Source organism: Cetorhinus maximus, chromosome 20 (assembly GCF_964194155.1).
Source record: "Cetorhinus maximus chromosome 20, sCetMax3.hap1.1, whole genome shotgun sequence".
NCBI lineage: Eukaryota > Metazoa > Chordata > Chondrichthyes > Lamniformes > Cetorhinidae > Cetorhinus > Cetorhinus maximus.
In genome coordinates, this window is record NC_135898.1 from 8,565,574 (window position 1) to 8,588,646 (window position 23,073).

At 44.5% G+C, this 23,073-nt stretch overlaps 1 protein-coding gene across 1 annotated transcript in view; it reads left to right on the plus strand.

The window, feature by feature from the left end:
* Nucleotides 1–22,612, plus strand: part of LOC144694833 (anthrax toxin receptor 1-like) — a 183,172-nt gene extending 160,560 nt beyond the window's left edge. The window contains exon 18 of the mRNA XM_078565453.1: nt 20,813–22,612. Within this exon, the coding sequence (XP_078421579.1) occupies nt 20,813–21,088 (276 nt within the window). The 3' untranslated portion in view covers nt 21,089–22,612. The remainder of the gene's footprint in view (nt 1–20,812) is intronic.
* Nucleotides 22,613–23,073: the final 461 nt, after the last annotated feature.

Consider the following 23,073-nt stretch of genomic DNA (forward strand, 5'->3'; position numbering starts at 1 on the left):
ACGTGCATGTGCACGGAGAAACTCCACACATATCTCTCATGGTCAAATACAACCTGTCGAATGGCAAGGCACAAGCACAAATGTAGAAGGTCTATCCAAAGTAACTGGCATTAAAGTGCTGCTGAGCAAACCACAGCTTTTCTGCATGAGCAGGAAGAGATGAATGGTCAGATCCCAGACAACAGGCATCTGGGACAAACATTTTCTGCAAACTGAAATGACAGCGGATTCCTTTGTGGTGGATAGAAGGAATCATAGTCCCTTAAAAAAAATTAACTCATGGCTTTTAATGTTTGAACAACACAGCACTGGAGAGGATGGCCCACTCATGCTTCACGAAGAATTGCTTATGTCAATTAACCAGAAAAATAATCAGATTGCAAATTCACAGAGTCCTTTCAGCAACTCGAATCAGATTACTCTGTACTACAACCAGTGCAAACAGACATGTAGGCCATGCATCCATCACCGGTGGAATAAGTGCTTTATTTTTTTTATGTCTTAGCCACTGTCACCGCCTCAACACCACTGTTGCACTCAATCCTTGTCCTACTTGGTTTATTTTTCACCCCCTCTACACCCAACCCAAGGTGATACCAAAAGAGTATAAGTGAAGAGGTGAGAGAGCGAGAGAAGGGGGGAGATGGAGAGGAGTTGGTGGTGGGGGAGCCCCGTGTATCTATAGGGAGTGCCAGTTACTGACATCATCAGTCAATTAATTCACATCGGGCACCGCTGGTTTCTAAAAATTGTCTGTTTTTTGTTAATTAAATATTTTAATTATGCAGTGCCCACAGGCAATGCTTTGAAGAAGTGGCCAATTTCAAATGAAGAGACAGGAAATGGTTTAGGGCCAAGAATGAATTGCCTGGTTTTACTGGTGCCCATGTGGAAGACATTAGCTGGTGTGGATTTTCTATTCGTCACCTGCAAGACCAGAATCCTTAAGGGGGCCGCTTCCTTTGTGGCAAACGTTACACAAGAAGGTGGAAGGGCTCAGTGTCCTCACCCTCAGAGTTGTGTCCACCAGCCTTAGATGTAAACTTCAACTCTTTGTGATTTATGATTGAAGCAACATGTACACCCTTAATCCCCAACCCACATCACACGAACAAGGGGACTGCACTATTTAAAATTAATTCTAAGACACTGCTTTAACGTTAAAAACAGCTGAGGCCAGGTCAAATTGCTCTTCCTCAGGATTGTAATCAAAGGGTAGATTGAGAGGTTTTTCTTGATGCTAAGACTGGATTTCAGAAGTCCCACTATTGCGATAAAGTTGCAGGTTCGGGTGTGCTTCTCCAGTGTTAACGATTGAGTTTGGTCGTGTTGGGGCGGGGTGGGGGGAGGGGGGAGGTGGAGGGAAGAGGGGACATGACAGCAAAAGGAGAAAACCCCAGCCTCACTCTCCAGATCCCTTCATTACCTTCAGTTAGAACATCGACTTCATTGCTAGAGACATCTAGTGGCACACACTGCTTGAATTTTTTTTTTCTGTTATCCTGACACCATGGGATTGATTCTAAATACATACATCCACCTCTTGGACAGGGAGATATAGGCCAGAATTTTTCCCTCGTTGGGCGGGTTCAGCGGGAGCTGACAGGGGGCGGTCGGGAAGCTGACTACCGCCCGCGATCGGCTCCGATCCGCAATTTCACGCGGGCAGGCCAGTTAAGGCCCACCCTGTGTGGATCACAAGCGGCAGCACTCAGCGCTACTTGTGCGGGCGTGGGGAGGAGGGAGAGCCGGGCCTAGTGTGCAGTTCATGCACGCGCGAGAAAGAGTGCTTCAGTCTCCCTAAGGCACGGAGCTGCCTCAGGGAGTTTGAAGCACTTTTTAAAAAGAAATAATAAAGACAATAAAAATTTAATAAAACATGTCCCCTCGTGTAACTATGTCACATGAAAGATGAGACATGTTCTTAATGTCAAAATAAAGGTTTTATTTAATTTATAATAGCTTTAGGAAACCTCACCCTGCTTGTGGATGAGGTTTCCTAAAATATGTAAAGGCTGCTTGACCTTTTCGCCTGCCCACCAACTGTTAGGTTGGACGGGCAGCGTAAATTTCAAGTTAATTACCTTGTTAATGGCCTTAATAGGCCTTTCAATTATCGGCGGGTGTGCAGCCGACTCCAGCGCGCGCCCGCCGAATGAAATATCATGCAAATGTGCAATGACATTGGGACGCACGCCTGACGTCATTGGGCGTGGTATTATGCTCGGGCGTATTGGGCACGTGCCCGCACGCCAAACGTAACATTCTGGCCATAACCTCTGCTTCTACATGTACAGGGATTTTTCAATGATAATGGCCATATCAGCAAGAGTGTGTGCTGGAACTTACATTGAAAGGGTGCCTCACTAGAGCATAGAATCACGGAATGGTTGCAACACAGACAGAGGTCATTCAACCTATTAACTCTGTGCTGACTCTCTGCAAAAGCATTTTAGCTTGTCCTACTTAGGTGTCAGCTGTGGCTCAGTTCATAGCACCCTCGCCTTTGAATCAGAAGGTTGTGGGTTCATGTCCCACTCCTGGAAACCAAGAACTGTGCATGTACTCGAAAGAGTTGCAATCTGTGACTGTTGATAACTCGAAAGAGTTTCCCAACCTTTTCCCCATAACCCTGCATTTTTTCTTCTCTTCAGGTGCTCATCCAATTCCTCTTTGAAAGCCACAATTGAATTTGCTTCCACCAGACTCTCAGACAGTGCATTCCAGATTCAAACCACTCACTGCACAAGAACGATTGTCCTCATGTCACCTTTGGTTCTTATGCCAATCATCTTAAATCTGCGTACTCTGGTTCTTGGCCCTTCCACCAGTGGGAACAATTTTCACACTGAACACAATACTCCAGTGGAGGCCAAACCCAGTGTTTTATAAACAGTCACCATATCTTCAGTACTTTGTGCTCCATATCTCGATTTTGTGCATTCAAATATCCCTGTCATTACTTATTGGTGACTCTCCAAAAGTCACTGCACCTCACCAAGTATTCTCCAAATAACCGCTCAGTTTAATTCTGAATACTTGACTTCTAAATTCAATATCAGCAGCAATAGCTCCACTAGTTGTATATCAGGGAAGAAGGAGTCTAAAGCTGGGCTTTTACCTCAAGCAGGTTTATTGTTCAGCCAGCTCAACAGAGTAAGAAACTCCCCATTCCTTTCCCCCAACTCGGAAGTGTGACAACTGTACCCATTTATGGGTGAGCCAGTGCCCATCACCTGTTTTGGCAATGCAATTCTCTTAACAACGTAATTGCCAGTCAACGAGGTGATTGTTATTGGACCATGACAGTGTAATCGCTGATGCATTGACAAACAGATCTTCTGCCCATGATATGATGCAAGGAATTGTGCATTATTCTCCTGCTCCAAGGGAGTTGAAGAATCTCTTTAAGACCACAAAGTTGAATTGCTCTAATGCCTGCTGCAATTGACCTGAAATACAGTAAAGAAAGACTTGCATTTATGTAGTACCCTCCACAACCTCAGGGTGTCCCAAAGCAGTCAGAGAAGTAGTTTTGCATTGTCGTCACTGTTACACTTAGGAAATGCAGTAACCAATTTGTACACAGTAAACTCCCACAAACAGCAATGTGATAAAATGACCAGATAGATATGTTTTTGTGATGTTGATTGAGGAATAAGTGATACTGCGGATGCTGGAAATGTGAAACAAAAGCAGAAAATGCTGGAAATGCTCAGCAGGTCAGGCAGAATCTGTCGAGAGAAAGAGAGTTAACGTTTCAGGTCTGTGACCTTCCATTGGAACTCCTGATGAAAGGCCATTGATCCGAAATGTAAACTCTGTTTCTCTCTCCATAGATGCTATCTTACCAGGGCTCACTCCCCTGTCCTTCAAAACAGTGGGATCTTTTAAGTTCACCTGAGAGCGTGGAAGGGTCCTCAGTTCAACATCCCATCCTGGCAAATTTGACAGTGCAGCACTCCCTCAGTACTATTGTGGAGTGTCAGTCAAGACTCTTGAGCTCCAGTCTCTGGAGTGGGATATAAAGACACAGCCTTCTGACTCAGAGATGATCGTGGGTTCCCCGCACACCTTTACCAGTTTGGGCCACAAGCGTAATGGAGATACAAGATCTGTTTGAGATATATACGGTATATACAGATATACTTGTGCTGTTTTTTAAGCAGGCTCTTTTTGAGGTTACCTTTTCAATTTTGTTGGTGGAATGACAACTGTCTCTTCCTTTATTAATGGGTCATCAGTCCATGAAATGACACTGTGTGATCCTGCATACAAAGGCTGAAGGAGTTCCCCTCAGATTTCACACTCTGCTCTTTCAGAGTTACACCATGGAAAATAAGCACACTGATTAACACCGCCACTAAAAGAATGGAAAGAGAAAGTTTTTGACTAAAATAAAAAACAGAAAGTGCTGGGATTACTCAGCTGGTCTGACAGCATCTGTGGAGAGAGAAACAGAGTTAAGGTTTCGAGTCCGTATGACTCTTCTTCAGACTGAATAGAGGCAGAAACATGATGGGTTTTATGCTGTTGAAAAGGGGGGAGGGGAAAGTAGAGCAAATGGAAGGTCAGGGATTGGTTAGAGGGTAGGGGGAGATTAAATTACAAAGATGTCATGGAACTAAAGGCAAAGAGAGTGGGAATGGTAGTAGTAAAGGAACAAAGCATTGGTCCAGAGTAGGTGTTAATAGTAGAATAAAGATCAAGGTGGGTTCAAGTTTTTGACTAACCTGTTAGAGATTTGTACTTTTTCTTCCAGAGCAGAATTACAAACTTTAAGTGAATAAATGTAAGATTCTCACCTTGCCTTCCAACTCTAAACTTTGCCACTTATACATCGTGTGAAAGACACATTCTTGATAGTAATGTCTCGTCACTTGGAGGGGTCGGGGGTGGGGGTGGGGGGGAATTCTTGTTTCAATAACATATCAGAATGGTATTGAATTTTCTTCTAACTTAAAGGGCCACTAACAAAATCACACACTCAGAAATTAAATACTTTGGAGCTACACCTTATCGCTATTTAATTGATGGTAATTATTTCATTAGAAGTGGGGTTTTGTTTTGCTAAATCATGTTCCAAAATGGAACATGACAGAATTTTTGGGACAGTGGTACTGAGGGATATGCACCAAGGCAGGTGGTGAAGTGAAGATACAGATCAGCCATGATCTCATTGAATGGCAGAACAGACTTGAGGAGCTGAAGAACTTGCCGCTCCTGCTCCAGTGATTGAGGCAGCTTGAAGTTGAATATCAAGGCTTTGTCTGTTGTTTCAAATTCAGTCCCCTTTAAATCTTCAGCTGGGCCATTCTTCCTGAAGTAGTTTTAACATTTAAATCCCCGGTTTAAATTTCACTTCAACATGCTTGGTTTCTGTCACTCTCCGTGTCCCTCTCAGGCATTTCTGAAAACTGCCATTCTTGCTGATATCAATCGGGTCCTTGAGATGAAGGCAAGAGAGATACAGTCAACTCTCTCCAGGGTTATTTCTGCTTTGGTTGAAGTGGGATTTGGTCAAGTTTCAGGATCAGAACCCCCTTCTGCAAGAACAAAAAAAAAGTACGAAATGGTCATTATTTTTCCTTTATTTTTCCCCATGTAATGTTTCTTCACTTCTTTTCTTGCTGGGCAGCACTTGTTACCTGCCCTGTGACCATCATGTGTCCAGGTGGACAGTGGATGTGAGCATGCTATTCAACAGTTGAGTTCATCACAAGCAAGTCCAAGTCCCTGTCTTCAACCATTCACAAGCATGCACACACACATACACATACTTCCCACAAAAGGTCTCATAAGTTCGACATCTGCCCATTAAGACAGACAATGGTGCCTTTCACCAGTGTCCTTCGCCCCACCTCACCACTGTCTCCCCAGTGCCGAGATCAGTCAGCTCCGCACAGATTGGATTCTGAAATGACAGCAAGGTTTGGAAGCAAGCTGGCCAAAAGTAGAGTTTGTTTTACAAAAGAACAATATGTAAAGAGTCCTTCTAAAAAATTGTGATCAATTATCTGGGCTGGTCTACAAGATCTGGTCATCCAGTATTTCACGATTGATGCATCAAATTGTGACATACCCCCTCTTAAATTGAGTTAGCGATGCCTTGTGGTTTGGCTCCCACTTTAAAAGTACTCAGCTATTACTAACTGTGGCTTAATTTGCATTGGGAAGGCTTCACTCCACTTATGAATGACTCAGATCTAACCCTTGTAGGTTTCTCCAAAAACGACAACTTTTAAAATTCATTTACTGGATGTGGGCCTCGCTGGCTAGGCCAGCATTTATTGCCCATCTCTAATTGCCCTTGTGTAGGTGGTGGTGAGCTGCCTTCTTGAACCACTGCAGTTCCTGTGGTGTTGGTACACCCACAGTGCTGTTAGGAAGGGAGTTCCAGGATTTTGACCCAGTGACAGTGAAGGAACTACAATACATTTCCAAGTCAGGATGGTGGTGGCTTGGAGGGGAACTTGCAGGTGGCGGTGTTCCCATGTGCCTGCTGCCTACCCTTGTCCTTCTAGGTGGTAGAGGTCACGGGTTTGGAAGACGCTGTCTAAGGAGCCTTGGTGAGTTTCTGTAGTGCATTTTGTAGATGGTACACACTGCTGCCACTGTGTGTTGGTGGTGGAGGGAGTGAAAGTTTGTGGATGTGGTGCCAATCAAGCTGAGTGCTTTCTCCTGGATGGTGTCGAGCTTCTGGAGTGTTGTTGGAGCTGCACTCATCCAGGCAAGTGGGGAGTATTCCATCACACTCCTGACTTGTGACTTGTAGATGGTGGACAGGCTTTGGGAAGTCAGGAGGTGAGTTAATCACTACAGGATTCCTAGCCCCTGACCTGCTCTTGTAGCCACAGTATTTATATGGCTAGTCCAGTTCAGTTTCTGTAAATGATAACTCCCAGATATTGATAGTGGGGGATTCAGCGATGGTAATGCCGATGAATGTCAAGGGGCGATGGATAGATTCTCTCTTTTTGGAGATGGTTATTGCCTGGCACATGTGTGGCGCTATCTACACTATCTACCGAACAGGCTTCTAAATAAGTAGATCTCATATGTGCACAGACTATTCCATCTTATCTTTGTCTCTTGCATATGACTGCTGATGTCACTGTTACATCATGATACACATCACTAACTCATTACCATAACTATTAAAGCATTACTCTACAAGTGCTAAGAGCTGGAGGGCATTAAAAGTGCTACAGCCTGGGTTGTAGCAAAAAACAAGATGAGAAAAGTGACTTCTTTGAGCAGATTAATTGTTGATTGAGTGGCACTGGTGAAAAGTGGTCGATGCCCCTACCCCATACCATGGAGCAGTGTTATTATGTTCATTGCTGATCTCAGGCAGCTTGTTGTGTGGAAATGCCAAAGGGCAGGTATGTCAAGGGAAAGGAGAGACAGAGGTAGCTGACTGTAGTTCAGATGATCCTCTACCTTCAGCAAAACACTTGGAGAATGCTGACACAGATGCCTACTCAACCATGGATAATGTATGCAGACACAGGGACCCAAGGAAGGAAATTGGGAGTGGGCAAGAAAATATGCGAAGGAATAAGAACCATGATCAAGCTGAAGAAAAGGATATGAAGCAGCTGTGAGCAAAACACATGGGCAGTATATGCATTTTTTTGCAGAAGAACTATGAATATTTTGGACGGAATGGGGGTAGGAAGTTTGTAACTTTGCCAAACTAAACAGTGTTGTTACATAAGTTCTCTGGTTGACATCTGGTTTTATCCTTTGAGAGGTGAAGTGAACAGTTATGACTGATGGCTCCCAACTCAAAAAAACTTCTTAATTCTTCCAAATGTTCTACTCCCAGAATATCTTCCCTTTCAATGTTTGAAGTGTTCTTCCCTGAGTGAAAGGATTGACTGAGTCTGTCACATTTTCAAGCACTTGATGTGTGTATCCTTGCTTGACCCCTACATGGAGATACAGGGTCAATCAGGGAGCCTTCCCACGGAACAGATGGCGGACATTAGCAGCCTTTTCTTCGGGAAATTTTGGGATGAAGCAAGACAAGGTCAATAGCGGGCGTCCCATTAGGAACCCAAATATCTAACTTTGCAGCTGCTGGCCTTCCCTTGAGTAGCTGATTTTGTCTCGACAAGAGGGTCAGGAGGTGAGCTATGGATGTGGGGGAAAGATGATATGCAGGGAGAAAGGGGTGAAAGAAAGGGAAGAAAGTAAAACTATTCAGAGTTCAGCCTCCGAGGGGATGGAGGCTGATTGGGTCACAGCTAGCTAAAAAAAAAATTCCAAAAAAATGCAAGAATGGATTTACATGCTGACTAAGAATGAGGCCATTGTTTACCCTGCTGCCACTGAGACCTGAAGACAGAGATAACAAAGATGTGAGATTCAGCTTAGAGTATAACACAATGAAAAGAATTGGCATTGACCCCATTGAAGCTCATCCCTCTACGTAACCAACAATTCAATCCTACCTTCCAGTTGCACATTAACAACCAATGATTTTTATGTTTATATTATGTTGCCTGACAAAAGATTCGAAACATATCTCAGTCTTTTTGTGCCTTCAATTTTTAGACACATTTACCCTTCCCTCAACTAACATAATTTAAAAATAATTTTTCAAGGGGTGTGGGTGTCATTGACAAGGCCAGCATTTGTTGCTCAGCCCTAAATGCTCTTTAACTGAGGTCTTGCTAGGCAATTTCAGAGGGCAGTTAAGAGTTAACCACATTGCTGTGGATCCGGAATCACATGTTGGCCATATCTGGTAAGAATGGTAGATTTCCTTCCCTCAAGGAGGCGAGTGAACTAGGTGGGTTTTAAAGACAATTGATGATAGTTTTATGGTCACCATCACTAAGAGTAACTTTATATCCCGGATTTAGTAATTGAATTTAAATTGCAGGAGCTGCCATGGTGAGATGTGAGCCTATGTCCATTGGGCATTATTAGCCTGAGTTTCTAGGTCACTAATGCAGTGACATTACCACTACACCATCATCTACCCTCAATTTCCAATCTTTCTACTTTATCTGCAGCAATAATTTAGTTTTACCTTATTTGAATCAGCTCATATTTTATAAATCTCAACCAAGTTCCTTCTTTCATGGCTGTAAATTTTGAGCCTGATCTGTTGTCATGCCTTGTCCCACTTCACCGTTGCGATTAATTGTTTAAGTGAGTTGAGGCTTCCATCAAGATAGGGATTTCAGAAGCTCATATTCACACCGTGACATTTCAGGGCCTCCTGTCTGAAAGACATTTCATTTTGCTGTAATTAATTCCCGGAATCTGTTCCAGCCAAATTGTTTGTTTGTTGTTTCTGCTTCTGAAGTTTGCACATTTTTTTAAACCATGAACTGCTGACTTGATCCTTCATAGAACTGTTTGGCAGATATTCTTCAATTTGCTCACACTGTAGCCATGGGTTCTTAGAGGTCTCTGCAATGGATTCATCCTGGTTGCTCCGAATCACAGGGTCTAGTTACAAATTACCCTGAAGGGGGTCATCAACATGAATTAATGCAGCCCCACTTCCTCTCTTTGTGATTTAGTTGACTCTCTGCCATCAGGAGTAGAGAAAGGAAAATTTAGGACCGATGTCATAAAGGACCTTTTTCACATGAAGGCTGATCGATGTTTGGTCAACAATAGCAGACATAAACTTTAGACTCATTCAGGAGCCTGAAAGAAGAAATGGCGAGGGACAGTGGGATTTCTGACCTGGATTTGTGAGCATAGATGAGTCCAGTGACGAGTATGACACTGCTCTGTCCTGGTTCCGCTAAATCCTGTTGCATTGAAGACATTACCTTGCCTCCAGTGGCTGCTTGGTAAGATCTGGAGATCCCCTCCTCAGTTATCCCTTCTTCAGCACTTCAAACTTACCTCTCGGCAGTATCATCTGGAAGCAAAGTGTCAATGCCGACACATGGATCATCATCCTTCAACATTATCATTGCCGCAGTCACCAATGGCCTGCCGGATATTAAAACCCTGGTGAACTTTGTGCATCAAAACAGAAGCCATCTCCACCAACAGCAAACATCCTGTGGGGCCTTTGACTCCATCAACACCCACGAACACTCATGCGGAGATATGGAATCGGGATGTCACCACACTCTGCCATGGGCTTGCTGCATCTCCGTCGCATCTCTCCATTCTGCTGCCACATTGCGACTCCTTGTCTTCAAACTCACACTTGATGTTTCATTGCTGACCTGCCAATCTCCACACTCCACAAATCATTCAGAACATTCCAGCCTGTGTCCTCATTTGTATAAATTTTCCCCATGACCCCAATTCCTCTCCAAGTTCCCTCAGCTCCCCAGACTTGACCCCAAGATCATTATCTGCTATTGCCCCTGACCAGCCTACTTTACCAATGTCCACCAGTCTTACATCGACACACACCCTCTGCTGCTGTTGAGTGCAGATTAATCCTTGTTCCCCACACTCTTTGTGGAACCATCCATGGCTGGTCCTTAGTCTTGACAATTGCTCCCATCTGGAGTTATTTCCTGCCAGTTGGTGTTGAAAAATGGAGTAAGGTCTTTGACTGAGCTTTCAGCCTCATCTTCCAAAAATTCTGCTCTTTCCCTTTTGCTGCTATTCGAAACACCGTGCCTGATGAATCATTGTGAGACTTTGTCCATCACACAAGCATTTCTGTAGAAATGTGAATGCCCTTTTCGGACAGAGATGAGGAGACATTTTTTCTCTCAGAGGGTTGTGCGAAGTTGGAACTCTGCCTCCGAAGGCGGTGGAGGTGGGGGGTCACTGAATATTTTTGAGGCAGAAGTGGATAGATTCTTGTTAGGCAAGGGAATCAAAGGTTATTGGGGTAGATGGGGAAGGCGAATTCAAAACACAAAAAGACCAGCCATGATCTCATTGAGTGGCGGAGCAGAACTTCTGCTCCTATTTCATATGTTAATTCATTCAATTTTCACTCAAAGCTACAACCTAATGGCCTTTGTTAGCATCTCCTCCTTCAGTGGAAGATCTACCGCTTAGAAACTCAGTGAAAGCTCACGAGGCTATCTGGACTCCATTCGTATAGAGTCCGAATACAAGCCCTTTGACCATACACGTGCACACACATGCACACCCACCCTCATTATGCCAAACACCAAACAGCTACATTTCATAAATATTCATAGACGTCTGACCACACTGCTTCAGGAAGGATGTAACAGCCTTCAAAGGATTACAAAGGAGATTTGCCAGGATGTTACCAGCAAGTTATGAGTTATGAGGAGAACTTAGGAAAGGAAGAACTGTTTTCTTTGAAACAGAGATTAAGAGGTGACCTAACAAAGGTTTTTAAGATGAAGCGAGAGTTTTCAGAGATTAAATCAAACTGTTCACACCGGTGCGTGGGTCAATAACCAGAGGTTCATAGATTTAATGTCATTGGCAAAAGGACATGAGGAGAAATCTTTTCACTCAGAGTTGTCAGGATTCTGAACACTTGACCTGAAAAGGTGGCGCAAGTAGATTTGATAAATAATTTGAAAAGGGAGTTGGGCAGGTACTTGAGGATGAAGAACCTACAGGGTTACGGGCAAAAAGTGGGGATGTGGCATTAAGCACAACTCCACTTCCAAAGAGCCAGCATGGGAACACTGGGCTGAATGGCCTGCTCTAGTACTGTCAGAAGTTGCTACTGAGATAGTAGATGCATTGGTTTTGATAATCTAAAATTCCCTAGATTCTGATCCATCAGATTGGAAAATAGTGAATGTAACTCTTTTATTCAAGAAAGGAGGGAAGCAGAAAGCAGGAAACTACAGGCCAGTTAGCTTAACATCTGTCCTAGAGAAATTGCTGGAATCTATTATTAAGGGAGTTGTAATGGGGCACTTGTAAATCTTAATGCAATCAGGCAGAGTCAACATGGTTTTGTGAAAGGGAAATCATGTTTGACTAATTTATTGGAGTTCTTTGAGGAAGTGGATAAAGGGGAACATGTGCATGTGCTGTACTTAGATTTTCAGAAGGCATTTGACAAGGTGCCACGTTAAAGATTACTACGCAAAATATGAGCTCATGGTATAGGGGGTAACATATTAGCATGGATGGAGAATTGGTTTGTTAACAGGAAACAGAGTAGGCATAAATGGATCATTTTTGGTTTGGCAGGATGTGACAAGTGGAGTGCCACAGGGATCAGTGCTGGGGCCTATATCAATGAATTGGATGATGGGACCAACTGAATGGTTGCTAAATTTGCTGATGACTCAAAGATAGATGGGAAAGTAAGTTGTGCAGATGACATAAGGAGTCTGCAAAGGAACAGAGATAGGTTAAGTGAGTGTGCAAAAATTTGGCAGATGGAGTATAATGTGGGAAAATATGAACTTGTCCACTTTGGCAGGAAGAATAAAAAAGCAGAATATTATTTAAATAGTGGGAGGTTGCAGAGCTGTAAGATACAGAGGGACCTGGGTGTCCTGGTACATGAATCACAAAAAGTTAGTACGCAGGTACAGCAAGTGATTAGAAAGACAAATTAAATGTTGCCGTTTATTGCAAGAGGAATGAAATATAAAAGTAGGGATGTTTTGCTGCGGTTGTACAGGCATTGGTGAGACCATTTCTAGAGTACTGCATACAGTTCTGGTCTCAGTTTTAAAGAAAGTATATAAATGTGTGCGAAGCAGTTCAGGGAAGGTTCACTCAGCTCTATCTGGGATAGTGGGGGCTTATCCAATGAGGCAAGGTTGGACAGGCCAGGCCTGTCAGGGTGGATGATCACGGGGGAGCCTATACCTAAGGGACACAGTTTAAAAATAAGTGGTCTCCCATTTAAGATGGAGGTGAGATGAATCTTTTTCACGCAGAGGGTCTTGAATCTGTGGAACTCTGTTCCCCAGAAAGCAGTGGAGGTGGGGGTCATTGAATATTTTTAAGGCTGAGTTAGATAAATTCTTGACTAACAAGGAAGTCAAAGGTTATCGGGGGTAGATGGAATGTGGAGTTGAGGCCACAATCAGATCAGCCATGATCTTATTGAATGGCGGAGCAGGCTCGAGGGGCTGAATGGCCTACTCCTGCTCCTCGTGTGTTTGTTTGTATGTAAATTTCTAGTTTGCTATGAAGCCACTGATTGAGGCTTTGATCTCCCAGCTCCATATGTAGCACAAACAACCATTCAAAAAAAAAAAATTGACCCATGTTGTGTCAAAGCTGAACAGAAGCAAAGCCTCACATCACTGGTGGAGCCCTAGTGCAGTGAGAGCCCCCTTCCCATACAAACAGCCTCAGGCACGTTCCTTCACTGGCACCGGAGCACCACAGCTGTGGGCGACCTCAAGTTGTTTGGTGACTGGAAACATTGGGATTGTTCCAAGTGGATGAGGACGGAACCACTGTCGCCGTGCTCAGTGTGTTAGGTGGTCCTTTCAGGCACGGCGCGCCCTCAATAACAACATGAACATGCCCCAGATGAAAAAGGAGTGTGGTTGTGAGGGGGGAGATGTGGGGGGGTGGAGGGGTGGGAGCTGGGGATGGTGGTGGTGAGCACTATGTTATTTCTTACAATGTTGCTTCTATGTGTTTATTTGTATGAGGCATGTACAACCGTATACCTTGCCCTGAAGTTTCAGTGGATGAATTCTGTGTCAGCGCATGGAGCTCGAGTAGCATTTAGACAAAGGAAAAGAACTTCAGATTTCTTGCTGATCTGGCAGATTCATCTCCGCTGAGCATCGCATCAAGCTGCCTGCAGTCTGTCAGCGTCTTGCTTTAATTACTGTCTGACCGCTGCCTACATACACTGCATTGAGTCTTACTGAAGGCTCAACTCCAGCACAGCACGAACAAAGCTATTGGGCAGCAGCCAACTGTACTGCACAGTTCTGGCTTTAACCCTCATTTGCCCAGATTGCAAGTGTTCATGAGCTGTGGTGCTTTTCAAATAACTGGAACTCTTTACCAGAATATTAACCTTTTTTTTCCATTCGCTCTTGAGACGTGGGCGCCGCAGGCCAGGCCATCATTTCTCGCCCATCCCTAATTGCCCCTTGAGAAGGTGGTGATGAGCTGCCTTCATGAACCGCTGCAGTCCATGTGCTGCAGGTGTAACGACAGCGCTGTTAGGGAGGGAGTTCCAGGATTTTGACCCAGCGACACTGAGGGAACGGCGATATTTTTCCAAGTCAGGATGGTGTGTGGCTTGCAGAGGAACATGCAGGCGATGAGTGTTTCCATGTGTCTGCTGCTCTTGTCCTTGGTGGTGAAGGTCACGGGTTTGGAAGGGGCTGTCCAAGGAGCCTTGGTGAGTTGCTGCAATACATCCTGTACACACTGTGCCAGTGGTGGAAAGAGTGAATGTTTTAGGTAGTGGATGGGATGCGGATCCAGCAGTCTGCTTTGTCCTGGATGACGTGGAGCTTCCTGAATGTTGGCAAGTGGAGTGTTTTACATCGTATTTAAAGCACCAGAGGGAACCATTGGGTCTGTCATTCCTGTCCTAGATCTTTGCAACGCAGTAATGCTCAGTCTCAAACTGTACGTTATACATGTTGGAGACGTTTTGGGGAGTCAGGAGTTGAGTTACTCACAGCAGGATTCCTAGCCTCTGACCTGCTCTTGTAGCCGCAGTGTTTATATGGTGAGTCCAGTTCAGTTTCTGGTCAATAGTAACCCCCAGGAAGTTGATAGTGGGGTATTCAGTGATGGTAATGCCATTGACTGTCAAGGGGCAATGGTGAGATTCTATCTTGTTGGAGATGGTCATTCCCTGACACTTTGTGGCGTAAATGTTACTTGTCACTTGTCAGCCCAAGCTTGCATATTGTCTAGGTCTTGCTGCATTTGGACATGGACTACTTCAGTATCTGAGGAATCGCAAATGGTGCTGAACATTGTACAATCATCCTCGAAGATCTCCACTTCTGACCTTATGACGGAAGGAAGGTCATTGATGAAGCAGCTGAAGATGGCTGGGCCGAGGACACTACCCTGAGGAACTCCTGCAGTGATGTCCTGAAGCTGAGATGATTGACCTCCAACAACCATAACCATCTTCCTTTGTGCTGGGTATAACTCCAACCAGCGGAGAGTATTCCGCCTGATTCCCATTGACTCCAGTTTTGTTGGGGATCCCTGATGCCACACTTGTTCAATGTGGTCTTGATGTCAAGGGCAGTCACTCTCACCTCACCTCGGGAGTTCAGCTCTTTTGTCCATGTTTGGACCAAGGCTGTAATGAAGTCAGGAACAGAGTGGCCCTAGTGGAACCCATTTAGAAAATGGTGCAGAAAAGAAGTTCAGCTGGGAACTATCGAGGTACTTTTTGCTTTTGAAGGTGCCACACCTTAGGAAGGATATCTTGGCCTTGGAGGAAGTACAGTATAGATAGACCAGAAATGATACCTGGACTCCAAGGAGAAATTACACCCAGAGGGCTGTTGTGTCTGGAACTTAAAAAATTAAGACATCATTTTCAAGCTGTTAAAGAGAAATGGTAAGGTGGACGGATCGAGAATATTGTGCTGGTTGAGTAGTTTTGGATAATGGGGGAAGTCAGCTAAAATTTAGAGCCAAACTTAATAATGATTAGGGCTGACTGAGGAGCTTGAGGTAAAAGATCTTTGAGAAGATTTCGCAGGAGTAGACATTAAAGGGATTTTGACTGGGAATTCCAGAGAGTCAAGCCTAAGTGGTAAACAGAGGAGCCCCCAGTGGTGGAGGGAAGAACAGGTAGGAATGAATGCAATGATAGAAGAACCAAGGGCACAGTGCCCTTGAATGGACATTTCTACCAGGGTGATGCACGTGTAATGCATGGACATAAACCAGTGCAAGATAATGGTCAGTAATTCTCAGTATGCTATCAGGGTGATTATGTTACTAGGTAAGTAATTCAGAGACCTGGACTAACGCCCCAGACACATGGGGCAGATATTCCCACTGGCGAGCAGGGATGGGCCCAACACGCCGATGTGTAAAATGACACGCGATGATGTCAGGTGTGTGTCCCGATGTCATCGAGCATCATTCCGATATTTCGTTCGGCGGCTGCGCGCCTGCCAAGCTGTCAACGGCCTGTTAAGGCCATTAAAAAAGCAATTAAAGTTGTTAACCACGCTGCCCGTCCAACCTTAAGGTTGGCGGCCAGGCGAAGAGTCCAAGTAGCCTTCGCGTTTTTTGGGAAACCTCATCCACAGGCGGGATGAGGCTTCCTGAAGCTTGTATAAAATAATTAATTCAATTTTGCAAAACTCACAAACATGTCCCAGCTCATGTGACACTGTCACATGATGAGACATGTTTAAATAATTTTTTACTTCCTTCATTAAAAAGTTTTAATATCAACTTAATCTCCCTGAGGTAGCCCCGTGCCTCAGGGAGATTGCTGCTCACTTTTGCGCACGTGCACGAAAGAGCGCAGGCTCCTACTCTCCCTCCTCCCCCCGCCCGCACAGGTAGCGATGAGCGCTACGGAACACGTATTACACTGGGTGGGCCTTAATTGGCCCGCCCGCATAAAATGGCAGCACGCAGCCAATCGCGGGAAGCGATCAGCTCCGCCCCCCTCCCACTCCCGCCCAGCCTGCCTGACATAGGTAAGATTTAGCCCATGATTTCCATTCCCACCAGTTAACTAAATCTGGAAATCAAAAAGCTAGTCTCAGTAATGGTGACCATGAAACTACCGGATTGGTGTCAGAATTCATCTGGTCCACTGATGTCTCTTCACCTTTATGACACAAAGCTAGGTGGGAATGTGAGTTGTGAGGAGGGTGCAAAGAGGCTTCAAAAGGATTCAGACAGGGTCAGTGAATGGGCAAGAACATGGCAGACGGAATTTAATGAGGGTAAGTGTGAGGTTATCCACTTCAGTAGGAGGAACAGAGGTGCAGAGTATTTCTTAAATGGGGAGAGATGTCCAAAGTGTTTATGACTCACTGAAAGCTAACATGCAGGTGCAGCAAGTAATTAGGAAGCCAAGGGGTATGTTGGCCTTTATTGCAAGGGGATTTGAGTATAGGGGTGAAGAAGTCTCTCTGCAATTGTATAGAGACCACGCCTGGAGTATTGTGCACAGTTTTGGTCTCCTTACCGAAGGAGGGATATACTGGCCATGGAGGGAGTGCAACCAACATTCACCAGACTGATAAAAACAAAAAGCTAAAAGCTACTGCGGATGCTGGAAATCCAAAACAAAAACAGAATTACCTGGAAAAACTCAGCAGGTCTGGCAGCTCTCTCCTAACTATACTTCAGTTCTGCCGAAGGGTCATGAGGACTCGAAACGTCAACTGTTTTCTTCTCCACCGATGCTGCCAGACCTGCTGAGTTTTTCCAGGTAATTCTGTTTTTGTTCACCAGACTGAGATGAGGAGGAATTTCTCACTCCAAACCTTTGGAAATTTGGCTGAGTCATTGAGTATGTTCAAGAGAGATCGATATATTTCCACATATTAAAGACATCAAGGCATATGGGGATAGTGCGGAGAACTGGTGTTGAAGTAGAAGATCAGCCAGAATCTTTTTGTTTCCTATGTTGATAATGCACTTGAGTCCCTCTGGTTATGAAAAGTTTGATTAAGCATTCCCTCTTCAAGGACTTCTGGGCACTGACATATGTGCAATGTATAAACTTGTGATTAAGAAAGGTTCTGAGGGAGGAAATGCCTCTTCATACTGCCTAAACAACACACTAAGAGCAAACTAAGCACCATCAGCCTAGCTGTGCTCAGATCAATCATTACACCTATCAGGCATTATCTCCCATTCTTTATTGATCCGCCTGCTCCACCCAAAATTCACAGTGAAGGCAGGGCTAGGGGAAATCCTGCTACCTGATTCCACTCAACAGACTGGCAGGAGGAGTTGGTGGAGTCTGGACTCAAGGCATTCTCTTCATGTCCCAGGTCATTCCCAAGCTAATCGCACACTGCAAATGAAGGTGTGGGTTTCGTGTACAGTCTTCCAATCCTCCTTGAACCTGAGGCTGGTCCCAGAAGACTGGAGCATTGCAAATGTGTTAAAAATAAGAGGAGAGGGACAAACCCACTCATTACAGACCAGTCAGTCTAATGTCAGTGGTGGGGAAACTCTTCGAGACAATCCAGGTTTTGTACAGGCACAAAACTCATTGCCAATTGGAAAAATATGGGAAATAAATGGCAACCAGGGGGGATTTGTTAAAGGTAAATTGTATCTGTCCTTGGATGAAGTAATGGAGATGGCTGATGAGGATTGTACGGTTGACGTTGTGTGTATGGACTTTCAAAAGGTATTTGAGAAAGTGCCACAAAGTGGACCTGGAAGATTGACAGCATGGATACGAAATTGGCTGAGGGATGGGAAACAGAGAGTCGGGGTGTTTTTCAGAGCGGAGGGCAGTCACTTCCCCCAGGGGAAGATATGAGGACCAGTGCTCTTTTTGTTCCACATTAAAGTCCTGGATCTGGAGAAACAAGGCATTTTTTCAAAGTTTGCAGATGACATGTCAGAAATAACCACGAATGCAGTAACAGACTGCAGGTGGACGCAGGTAGACTGGTGAAATGGGTGGACACATGGCAGATAAAATTGAAAGCAGTGAAGTGGAAGTGATGCATTTTGCAAGGAAGAATGAAGAGAGGCAATATAAGCTAAACGGTGCACATATCTTTGAAGGTGGCAAGTTGATAACACTGTTCGAAAAGCAGACTGAATTCTTGGCATTCTGAGCAGAAGCACAGAGGACAAAAGCAAGGAGTAATAATAATAATAATAATAATAATATGATAGCAGAAGGTCACTCAGCCAACTGTTGTACTGACCTCATGTTTGTACTGATGTCAAAATTACAACAACCTAATGATCATATTCATCCACTGGCCCATGTCTTCATCCAACCATTGGACTGATCCAATGTCTTGGCCAATATTTATCCCTCAGCCATCATCACAAAAGCAGATTATCTGGTCATTATAGGTTTGTAGTTTGGTTTCCACTTTGAATACTCTTTGGATCTTTCTTTGGGTAACTTGTGGCCTGTTCTGGATTGGGAAGATCTCCCACTACTTTCACTCAGGTTGAACTCCTGTAGGTTTGTTCGAAGACTACTTTATTTACACATTAGTACATCCTGAGCTTCTAAGTAAGTACATCTTTCTCGTGTACAGACTATTCCACCTTCTCTTCTCAGTGTCTTGCTCATGACTGCTCATGTCACTGTTACGTCCCAATACACATCGCTATCTCATTACCATAACTATTAGTTATTCTATAATTATTACATTGTTGTTTGTGGGAGCTTGCTGGGCTGCTTTCACTTCTACATTCCAACATTAACTGCACATCAAAAAGTACTTCATTGGCTATAAAACTCTTTGGGAGGTCTTGAGGTTGTGAAAGATGCTTGAGAAATACAACTTTTTCATTCTTCTGTTTTTTTTCTGGTTGACTCAACAATTATATTGAGCCAATTATATTAACTCTGTGCTCTCACTAATCCAACATCCCAGTGACTCCTACGAACCCAACAAACCTGTTTGCTGATCTGACAATCTCTTTGGCCTTTCTGTGAGATATTTGGCAGGTCTTCTCGCTCCCCATGACAGACAGTGTTATCTCCTTTTTGCGCTGATACATCTTGGTCAGATTCTATTTGTATCCCTCTGAATGAAGCCGAAGAGTTAAGTGCCTGGAAGGATGATCGGAAGTGTTGTGGTGAGGTGTGACACCAGCCAGCACTGAAGACCCTGACGTGAATGATGCATTCCACTAATTGTTGCACTCATGAACTGCAATACGATTGCCTTCAAACTGTCAATGTTCTACGTGGGCCAGTTCTCATAGCCATGTCCATACTAGCGCATCTGCCGCCAATTGCAGAGATGTTTACAGAAATATTTTTTACTGTGCATTCAAATAGGTCATATTAATGGAAAATTCTCAGCCTGTCCTTACACTACTGCTTTATACCTTGAATAGTTAAAAGTTATGACTGAGTGCCATGACTGTGTTTCTTGGGGAAAAATGCCTCTATGTGCTGTGTGGTGAAATTGTCATGTTGATTTTATGGGCAGATTTCTGATCTCATTACATACAACACATCTGATACGTAGACTGAAGGGAATCAAATGGTACGACGTGGAAAGACATTTCAATCCAAAAAGCAGAGCAGAACTGGACGAGGTGATATCCTCAGGAGCCCCACAATTGAAACTTTATTTCGGAAATAATTCCTTTGGAGCTAGGGCTGTCGACTTCTGGAATATAATTTGCAAGACTGACTGGTTTGAAGCACTTGAGAAGGAATTAGATGGATGTGTGATCCAACAGGATGTTTGGAATTGGGATAGGAAATATGAGAAGTGGTCAGACCACAGAACCTAGAACTGAGGCGATGTTGGATAGGCTGAGTGGCGGTTTCTTATTTCTGTGTTCTTTAACTCTGACCCGTTGTGCATTCCAATTATAATCGCTACACCATTGGTGGGCATATCTTGAATTGCCTGGGCCCTAAGGTCTGGAATTCCCTCCCTAAATCTCCATGCCTCTCTACCTCACTTGCCTCCTTTAAGATGTCCCTTAAAACCTACATCTCTGACCAAGCTTTTGGTCATCTGACCCCCATATCTCCTTATATGGTTTTGTCTTACAATGAATCTGTGAAGTGCCTTGGGATGTTCTATTCTGTTAAGGGTGTGACATAAACACAAGTTGTTGTTGTTTTGTTTAATTCATTTAATAACTGTCCCCTGGCAAGTTTTGTCAAAATTATATTGGTGCAACCAGTCGTGTTTTTGTTGTAGAATAGAATTTGGTGCAGCACACAGACTGGACTGAGTAATCACTTGTCTTGTTTTACCCTCAGGGCCGGTGCATTAATTTCACAAGAGTAAAGACCAACACAAAGCCACCCAGTTATCCAATCTACAACAACATGCAAAATGGTGGGCTGGCTCCCATCTACCGCCCAAGCATAAGTCTTCCGGCATCTCCTGCCCCATCGCCTGAACCGTCACCTACTCAGTCAACGACTCCTTCGCCCTCTTCATCGCCAACTTCCACTCTGCCTCCACCTCCACCAGGACCGCCACCCACACGGGCTCCTCCCCCATCACGCCCACCTCCTCGCCCTTCTTTCTAAACTTGGGCAAGTCAAGTGGTTCACCCTTCATATTAACAGCTGATGGGAAGGGCACCAAAGAGGTACTGTGCAAAGGTCCCTACTGGTCTGAAGGAGACTCTTTCCTTTTTGTCAGTTTATTGGAGGGGGCCTGCAGCAAACCAAACTCCAATTTACACAGCAAGTATCCTTTTGAACTTGTGCCGGTTAGATTTGGCATCATTGTCTTAAACTTGATCAATTGTCGCTTTTAAATGTGTGATATATTGATATTCGACAGTTACCATTTTATATATATATCTTATTACATTTTAGTATCTTTTTGCAACTAAACTGAGTGAAAATTCAACATCTAATGTTTAACTGTTGTGTTGAGTTTTGACCAATCGATTGTTGAGTTATTACTTCTCTCCAAATGGATTGATGGAAAGGTTGTTAATATTCCTTGTTGATTGTGTCACCCTCAGTGTAACGGTTTTCATTACAAACAATCCCAGACATGTTGCTATTGGGGCTGGTCCAAGGAGACACAAGCAGATTGGCTGTGGTGTTGAATCCCAGTTGGGTCCCAGTCTTGGGCTCATCTTGCCTCAGTTGGGCCAAATGTTGGAGGGTCTCACTGGGGCAGGAGGCCGCAGCCTGGCACGGTCAAGGAAAAGCTGGCAAGAGGCAGCATGCCTTGCCGCAAGCTCATTCCCCACCCCACCCCCACCACCATTTTCCCTCACCCTGATCTCAACCTGTCAAAGAGCAGCACTATCTGAGTTGGGAATTTGCAGGCAAGGGTGATACTGCCTGGCAGTCAACAGACCCCAGTGGGGAATGGAGAGAGGAAGGAAATTCTGTAAAAGAGGATAGAAAGAAGGGGGCCAATGCAGACACCATGGATCCATTCAGCCAGAGTGTGTCTAGTGACAGGCAGCATGGTGATCACCCTTCATTGAACGAAATCCTTCCAGCAGCTGATTCTGACTAGATCCTCATGCTGGGCAATATTTGGAAAACCACAGTGGTGTTTCTCCAATTTTGATTTTCTTATAAAACGGCTTTGTTAAGAAGGGAGTTTCCTTCTTGGGGGCCGAGGCATGCGGGTGCACTTGTGTGTGTTGTCCCTGGGGTGGCGGGTGGGTCGCAGGTTCAACCCTCCCACTCACCAAGTTCAGCCGCGGCTCCAGACGCCACTTGCCAGCTCCGTTGGATAGATGGCTGGAAGCAAGTTGCCTAGTTTCCCTTTCACCCTGGGCACCAAGAGGACCAGGAGGCAAATGGAGGGACTTCATGCCCTGAAGAAGCTGGAATGAGCTTGTGCCTCCATCTGTCCACCTCCATCCCACTGAGCATCTTGGAAAGGATTAAATGGTGGAATATTCAATAGTCAAGATTCTCTGGGATCAGGTAGAGTAGGAAGCCTGGAGATTCAAATGCCCTGAGGAAAAGGTTATTTGCAATTATTGTTGAGCTTATGTGAATTTGGAACAATGTGGAATCAGCAATGCTGGCAAAAAAAAAAACTGAAATAAAATACACAGAAAGTTTCAAGTCAGAGACCTTCCAATTCACAAAATGTTTTGGAACAGGCCTGCATCCTTCCACACTGATTCACCACTGTGCTTTCCCTGGGTCCGAAGAGGAGTAAAGCACTCGCTCACTGCTCCCCCACCAAGAAAACCTTCTCTGGTCTGCTCTCAGGCATTGCAATCCTTTCTTATTTCTTCTCATCCTGTCACCCTTGTCCCCCAGCCCCTTGCATGAGCCAAAGCCTTGACACCATTGACCCTCTGCCCTCCATTTCAGGCAACAAACAACGGAGTCATTATTTGTGTGAAAATGGAAAATTAACCTGCATCGCTAGACACAACGATAGTGGCCTGGTTGTCAAGATGTGAGCAGTTGTCATATTGGTCTTAGCTGAACAGAAAGGGCTTCAGGTTACCATTAGAAACTGAGCAAAACTAACACTATTACCTGGACACGACAGAAAATGCCTCAGACTGTACAGAAAACAC